This window comes from Rhododendron vialii, chromosome 6a (genome assembly GCF_030253575.1).
Source record: "Rhododendron vialii isolate Sample 1 chromosome 6a, ASM3025357v1".
NCBI lineage: Eukaryota > Viridiplantae > Streptophyta > Magnoliopsida > Ericales > Ericaceae > Rhododendron > Rhododendron vialii.
This window is the reverse complement of record NC_080562.1, coordinates 20586361-20595114: the sequence shown is the minus strand read 5'-3', so window position 1 is coordinate 20595114 and position 8754 is coordinate 20586361. Positions and strand designations below refer to the sequence as shown.

General features: G+C 35.2%; 1 protein-coding gene across 1 annotated transcript; it reads right to left on the bottom strand.

The window, feature by feature from the left end:
* Positions 1-3876: 3876 nt before the first annotated feature.
* Positions 3877-5641, bottom strand: LOC131328469 (uncharacterized). Its single transcript, XM_058361410.1, has 3 exons — positions 5469-5641; positions 4433-4635; positions 3877-4319 (listed from the first exon to the last, which is right to left on the bottom strand). Exons 1-3 carry the CDS (start codon positions 5639-5641, stop codon positions 3877-3879), a joined length of 819 nt encoding a protein of 272 aa, XP_058217393.1.
* Positions 5642-8754: the final 3113 nt, after the last annotated feature.

Here is an 8754-nt window from a genome sequence, read left to right as displayed (position 1 = left end):
GTCGTAAAAAAGAACAATTTGTTCTTACCGAAACTAACCAGCCACAAACAGAAAACAAAAAACTTGAAACCAAGATCGCTCCACTGGAAAAAAAAGGCAGATATTGCCCTTGCCGTGCTACCTGGCCAATGCCAACAAACAATCAGAAAATATTGGGAACTCGAGAAGGAATGGTAAAAATGCTAAAGCACACAATTTACAATCATTAAATCATTTTAGATTGGCTAATGTTATGTATATTATGCAATACATACATATGGGATTGTGAAGACAATAGCCTGTGAATATTTCAAGAAGATGTGAGGTTTCTGCTATGTGATCGAGAATTAACAGGCCAGGTAACACAAAAAAGCAACTCTATTTCTATATTTTTAAGAGAAGTGTACATGAGAACTATGTTTTTCTATGAGAACTGTGTATTTCTATTAGAACTATATGTGATAAACAAATTCTTTTTACATTCTGATACAGCCAATAGATGCCTATGTCCACTTGCTGACTACAACACTACAACCACCAACATCTGGACCATCTTTTTCATTGGGAATAGAAGATTCCCAACAAGATATGCCGTTTGTATTCAACAGCTTTGACTCGGTAAGAAAAGGAAGCACTCTCTCACAATTCTTGTAGCATACACTCACACTTAAGAAGTTGCGTAATTATCTTCTTACCAAACAGACCTTCCTTGGACATGATCAAGACTTAGCTAACAGAGCACTCGATGTCGTCAGCTCAAAGATTTGGAAAACAAGAACAATTATTTTCCCAATATATGGTTCAAATCATTATACTTTGCTTGAGCTAAACACCATTGACCAAGAATGGAGGTTCTACAACTCCATCCGCAGACGAGGGAGACAAGATAAATACTGTGATGCAACTGCCAATCTGGTTACATAATCCCTCCTTATTCTAAGAAAAATATATGAACTCTTTCAACTATGTATTGTAGTCTACATGAATAGTTTATGTGAAGTGAATATCGTTAATGTATCCATGATCATATTCTGTAACAGAGAAAGAATGTCACGAACTACATTAACCAACGGTGCAAGAAGAAGATTAAAATATCTGCAAAGCTCATGGCCGATGCACCACAACAAGAACCAAGCTCGTAAGTATCCTTAAACTTTCAAAACTTGTCACTGCATCTTATATAAGTCCCTAACATTAGTCGTGTATTCACAGGGTTGATTGTGCAGTTGTTGTTGCTTACAATATTCGCCAAAAGCTAATGAAAAGATTAATTCAAAGCAACCTAACAAAGCAACAATGCCTTCAAATGAGAGCTGATAATGTGCAAGCATTTGTCAGTGATCTAAAGAGATCATGGACTCCAGAGATTTATTATTACAGGATGGAAAATCTCAGACTGCAAAAATATTATGACGTCCAGAAGCTTCTTGAAGAGAAGAAAAAACAAGGATAGATTCAACTTACTCATCAAAGTTAGAAGTTTTGTTGTTCATGAGTTGTGTAGTGGTTAATGAGTTATATAGTGGTTAATGAAGAAATACAATCATCTTTCTCTGAACTTCATTTTTCATTATTTACAGTTTACATAGCCTTATCTAAAAGTTCGCAAAGAAAAAACACAGTTCTCATGCACACTTCTCATAGAAAAATTTGAAGTTCGCATAGAAAAAATACAGTTCTCATACACACTTCTCATAGAAAAATACAATCATCTTTCTCTGAACTCCATTTTTCATTGTTCACAGTTTACATAGCCTTATCTTGCAGTTCGTATAGAAAAAAAACAGTTCTCATACACACACTTCTCATAGAAAAATTAGCAGTTTGCATAGTTCTCATACACACTTCTCATAGAAAAATTAGCAGTTCGCATAGAAAAAACACATTTCTCATGGAAAAATTCACAATTCTCATAAAAAATAACCAATTCTTATAAAAAATTTGAAAGGTATTTTTGTAAATCACAGCTTAAATGTGAAACTCTCTTTCCTATAGCCTATAAATACCCCTCTTTCTCATAGAAAAAACACATTTCTCATAGAAAAATTCACAATTATCATAGAAAAATTCACAATTCTCATAGAAAATAACCAATTCTCATAAAAAATTTGAAGGGTATTAGTTTTGTAAATCACAACTTAAACGTGAAACCCTCTTTTCTATAGCCTATAAATATCTCTCTTCCTCTTCCCATATCTTCATTTCCCACACTCATCACAACTCCAACAAAAAAACTCCTAAAAAATGGCAGAAGACTTGGCAAGACTAATCAAAGATGTCGCGGATGCATCACTAAAAGAGACCTGTGAAAAACTTGATGAAACTCAAGCCCGATATTTGGAAAACCAGGACAACATCAACCTTGTCAAGAAGCAAGTGCAGATCTACAAAGATGGGAAGCTTGCCAAAGCGTTGGCAAAGGAAGCGGAAGAAGCCACTACTAGCAGAAACGTGCGAGCAAAAAGACAACCACCAACTAACTGGGGATATAATTTTTCAGTTTGGCTTTTTTTTTATTTATTTTTTATCCCCTTTCTTAGTAGATCTCTTGTTTCACTCTGGTGCTTTCTTCGTATGTCTTCTCCTTGTATGTGGATCTATCTATTCCATCTAGGATGTATGTTTTATAAATCTGAATGGTTTTCTTTGTTTATTTTTGGTGATCGAATATATTTTGTTTTTGTTTTCTTTATTATTTTTTTATTTTTATTATTTTCCAACCAAAAGTCTCTATACTTTGTTTTTGTTGTTTTTATTTTTTTTATTATCCAATAGTTGCACCTTAAACCATTCACCACGTGTATCACTACCACCTTCTCACTACAATAAATACTTGCAAAGTTACACAACCGCACACACCTTTTCATTTCCAGGGAGAGAGAGAGAGAGAGAGAGAGAGAGAGAGAGAGAAGAAATCTCGTTGGCAAACTACTATGGCAGCAACAAATCAACACGCTCTGAATAACACACCACCGAACAACGATCCGAAAATCTCACCAATGGAGGTTGCGGTGAAGAAGATCGTTGAGGAACTTGTGGCTCCTCTCAAAGCTGAAGTGGATCGCCTGCATCACCTGCACAGGATACAGAGCATAGATCTTCTCCGCCTCAAGATCGAGATCTAGGCATTGTTGGACACTCATAGAGAAGAAGGGGACAAGGAGGAAGATGAAGATGCACAGTAAAAGTTAGGGTTTGGTGCCCCAACTACTTTTTGGAGAATTAGGGTTTGTAGTTGGGGTTGATCAATATTTTGGGGATTTTATGCTACTTTTTGGAAAGTTAGGATTTGTAGTTGGGTAAACCAGTGATGCTGTAATTAGTGCTATCTGACTCTGATGATAATTAGGGTTTTCTGCATGTTAAGCTGGATTTCATCTAAATTAACACTCGTTTGCTAGTTGTTACTATGGCTTGGTGTATGTTAATTTGCTGCATGTTGTGTTAGAATCTAACTTATCATTGAAAATACACACTTCTCATAGGAAAAATCAATTCTTATAGAAAAATACACACTTCTCTTAGAAAATAAACACTTCTCATAGAAAAACACACACTTCTCATGAAAAAATACACAATTCTCATATAAAAATAAAACACTTGTCATACAAAGTTGTCATATAGTAAAAACACAGTTTTGATAAAACATTTAACATAACTTCACCACACACTAAACCATAGAAAAAATACAGTTCTCATAGAAAGTTCACATAGCAAATTTACTCATTGGCAGTTCCAATAAGCTATAATACACACAGGTTGCTTAGATACTTCACACAATTCAAAGTGCTAGAACAAACACAGAATTAGTAACAAAAATACACACCTTATTCTCAACAATTATTTCACAAATCAAATGAAACAACATTATTTTTTGTACAACTCAATTATTAAAACCTAAAAATCAGGCCTCAAATCCGCCTTACAAGTAAGTTTGTTATGATTTCCCATCTTCCCACACCTACCGCACGTCATTTCTCTAATATTCTCCCCATTCAAATGAATCCTCTTTTTCTTAGGCCTCCCTGGAGGCTTTTTTGACAAGGGTGGCAGAATACTAGTACCACAATCAACCACATCACCTTTCCACAATGACGCAACCGGATAAATTGGTTTTGAATACACCTCACGATAACTCTCAATGTGAAAATAACGCTCTACGTACAAGTTTAAATCCTTACCACTATATTTGATAGCACAGACAGCGTGACAACAAGGAAATCCATTCAACTGCCACCAACAACAACTGCATGTACGCCTCCCAATATCAACATTTACAGACGGATCGGTATCAACTTCAAATATATCAGCACTTGAAGGAATCACTTTCCATGTTTTAACTAAATCATATAACTTTTCCAACCGAGACTCCCCATATGGACAAATCACCTACTCCAATTTACTTGCCTTTTCTCTCCTCAAACACATTGATTTCATCATCTCTTCCTTATACGATCAACCATATCCACCACGGGCAATTCACGCTCTTTCAATATCCATGAGTTAAAGCACTCAGTTAGAGTAGAGGACATTGCTCCATAACGTTGCCCCGGGAAAAAAAACATTCGCCCAGCGCTCATTAGACAATAGGGGTGTACACGGTCCGGATTGGTCCAATTCTCTAGAAAACTAGTAACCGGACAATTTTCACCGGTTCTAGGAAATTGAGAACCAGAACATAACCAATATATGCATGGAACCTAACCAGAACCAAACCACAAAATCGGTCCAGTTTTGGTTCTGTTCCGATTCTATCCAATTAACATCCATACACTTATTCACAAAATATAAACTCATAAAATTAAAAATTTAAAGCATCAAATAACTCATAAAATAATAATAGACATTTTATTAAGAATCAAAACCCAATATGGTTCACGAAATACTTGACACTCGACCGAAAAATATTGACGAAAATCACCAATAAAGTAGCCAAAACCAATTATGGAATAATTAAATTTAGCGATAGAAAAACATTAATGATCCATTATATTTAGGACTAAAATTAAACCTATATCATAAACTATGAAATATTGCAGCATGTCTTGAAGTAAAAAATAGCAGCTCCAATGCCTAAAACATCACTTAAATCAGCAGCACTAATTTCTTTCATGTTCAAAAAGTAGACCAATCTCTACACATATATTTATTTTTATATAATTATATATATTAGTTCTAAACAGTCCGGTCCAGTTCTAATCACAGTTCTTTATTTGAGAAACAGTAACCGAACCAAAATTAGCGGTTCTTATTTTTTTAGAACCATAACCTGACCACAGAACCGGACCAAATAGGACGGTTCGGTCCGGATCAGACTGGTTTTATGGTTCAGGCGGTTTTCTTGAACACCCTTATTAGACAACTCCGATAGAAAATAAACAACTGCTGCACCACCGTATTTCAGCAAATTACCCATATGCTAATTAAACTTCGCCACAGTGGGAGCATAAACACATTTCGAAAAAACTTTGATCAAACTCTCTTTATACTTGACATTTGTGGATGCTAAACAAGTACGCAAGTTACTCTTCAAATCATAGAGACAGTAAGCATGAAAGCTTGAAGAAAACACCTTCGCAATACCCTCTTTTATTTCTCTGTGACGGTCAGATATAAAAACAACCCCTCTCTCTTCATCCAAAATATCATGTGACTTCTCCATGAACCAAAATCAATTATCATTATTCTCAGAATCAACCACACCAAAGCACAATGAAAATAGACCTGAAAAGAAAAAAAAAATTTGGAAACCAGTTCATACCTATGACAAAATCAGTTCTCATAGTTCTCACAAATGCAGTTCTCATAGTTCTCATACTTCAGGAACAAGTTTTCATAGCTCAGAAACCAGTTCTCATAGTTCTGAAAACAGTTCTCATATTTCTCATAGTGCATTGTAGCCTATGTGAACTATGTCTTATAGTCATATGAGAATTGTATATGTGATATATTTCATACCTGCATTACCGTCTTTAGCTGAAGCAAATATCAAGCATCCCATAAGCCTTGCCTTCAAGAATGTTGCATGAACGGATAAAACAGGCCTGCAATACTTAAATCCTTGTATACAGGCATCAAACGCTACAAACAACCTCAAAAAACAATTTGTGGTTTGATCCCACAAAACATCAAAAATACTTTTAGGATCCGAATTCAGAACAACATTACGATACCATTGGAGTTGATTAAAAGAATCTGAATAATCTCCAAATGCACTTGACTTGATTTTCTGAACAGCTAACCAAGCACGATTATATGACACATCCATCCCATAATACTCCTTCATATCATCAACAACGTCAACAGGACGTTTCTTTGACTTGTCTCGAACACCATTCTTTATCAATTGACTAATCAGAGTTGAATTAGCATGACAATTCTTTATCGTACGCTCAACAACACCACAAGAATGAACATTATAATACCTCCTGATGTAAAAGCAACCACTAACCTTGTCAAGTCTAGCATGAATATTCCACTTGCAAGATTTTGCCCTACAAACTGCAGTCACTCTCTCTGTTTCATTCTTTACAAAGTCAAACTCAAAAAAATGAACAATTGAATATTTTCGCAATGCATCACGAAAACCTTCCGAACCCCCGACAAACAACTGACCAACACTTTTAATAAGCTATTTCCACCCATCAGACAACCTTGGCCGTTGCTCATGCGGGAAAAACATAGCTCCAAAATCATCATCTTTACCTACATCTCCCATTGATTCCAACTGACGGCCAACTAGCCCTTGCCCACTGAAAGAAATGCCCTTACTAGTACTAGCACCAACATCACCACCACTATCAAAAACCCCACTACTATTAGCACCAACATCACCACCACACCCACTAGTACCACTATAAAAACCACGACTATCTACAACTGTAACTTCAATGCAATTCAATCCAAGACTATCAGCTACAGAAAACATCACCTCCAAATCTTCATCATTATATAACATAGTGCTAAGATGATCACATATAGCATAAAAGAGTTGCAATGAATGTCTTCTCAAATCACTAAACTTGCCATACAATATCTTTACAAAATCTCCGAATCTCGAAGACCGAGATAACTTTATTTCAGCACACAATCCATTGTATTTACAAAACAAGACCAATGATTTCTCCATTTCCCTAACAAAAAATCACACAAAAAAAAAAAAACACAGTTCACAGAACAAAACACAATTCTCATATAAATAAACACAGTTCTCATAAACTGTTCTCATACAGTTTTAATAGAAAATAAACAATTCTCATAAAAAATACACGAAAAGATAGTTCACATCAAAATCTAACAACAAACACAATGATAGTTTAAGCTAGGCCTCAATCTAACAACATAAACGACATTTAAATAAGAAAAATATGAAAATAAACACATAAACACATAAACAGTAAAATAATCAAAATCTAACAACATAAACTACATTTGAATAATAAAAATAAACACAGCTCTCATATAAAAAACACAGCTCTCATATAAAATAAACACCGTTCTCATATAAGAAAATACAGTTCTCATACACTTTTCATAGGATCTAAACCAGTTCTCATACAAAATACACGAAAAGGCACTTCACATCAAAATCATATGAGAACTATAGTTCAGAAACCAGTCCTCATATTTGTTCTCATACACTTTTCATAGGATCTAAACCAGTTTTCATACAAAATACATGAAAAGGCACTTCACATCAAAATCATATGAGAAATATAGTTCAGAAACCAGTTCCCATAATTCAGAAACCAATTCTCATAGTTTACAAACGAGTTCTCATAGTTCTAAAAACAGTTCTCATATATGAAAATAATCACATAAACAGTGAAATAATCAAAATCTAACAACATAAACAACATTAAATACCTCATCTGCTCGACTCCATCAACCTGCATCACAAAGCAACAAATCACTGATAAATGAAAAGTACATCAGCTGAATAACTAATCAAATTTAACAACATACACAACATTAAAATTTAAAAAAATACCTCAACAGATCAATTGAATCTCAATCCAACACAATTCCTCCTCTCAATCGCGCAAACTAGACGTCAATCGCTCTCTCTATCGCAAACGCTATCTATCTCTAGATCTCGATATCTCTCTCTCGAGATCGCACTCTCTCGAGATCGCACTCTTTCGAGATCTCTCTCTCTCTCTCTCTTTCTCTCTCTCTCTCTCTCCGTCTTCTCTCTCCGCCAATATTCTTTTGAAAACAAGCCTATATATAGTAAACCCAAAAAAGGGCAAAAACGTCCATCACCTAACATCCCCGAGCCATCCAGCTTCGGAGAAATATTTCAGGGTTGGGATCATACCAAGCCTAAAAAGGGGGACCGGCCTCTAATTTTCTATTATTCTTCCACCTTTTGACCCGACCCCTTCAACAGGTCATGTTTATGAAGCTCTGACCTGTTACGCCCACCTATATGGCCAAGCTGCATATGCCAAAATCTTATGTTATTTATGCTAGATTCGGCAGGTGTGGAGATATATACAGATTATTCACTTTCTGCCCCTTCATAAGTACTATGGCATCTTTGCAAAATTTTATTGCTCCACCTTGTGCCGCTAAAAAACTCCGCCATTGTTTATTTATGCGATTTTTCGAAACAATCCATGAAAATTTGTTATTTATGCAATTTTCCGAAGCAATCCATGAAAATTAGAAAAACCATAGTTAGTTTTTAAATATCACCCAACAAAAATTATTTTTCATAATTGGCCCGCGATTAAGTGTAAATTGCTAACGTTAAACTAAGGCTGACGCGAG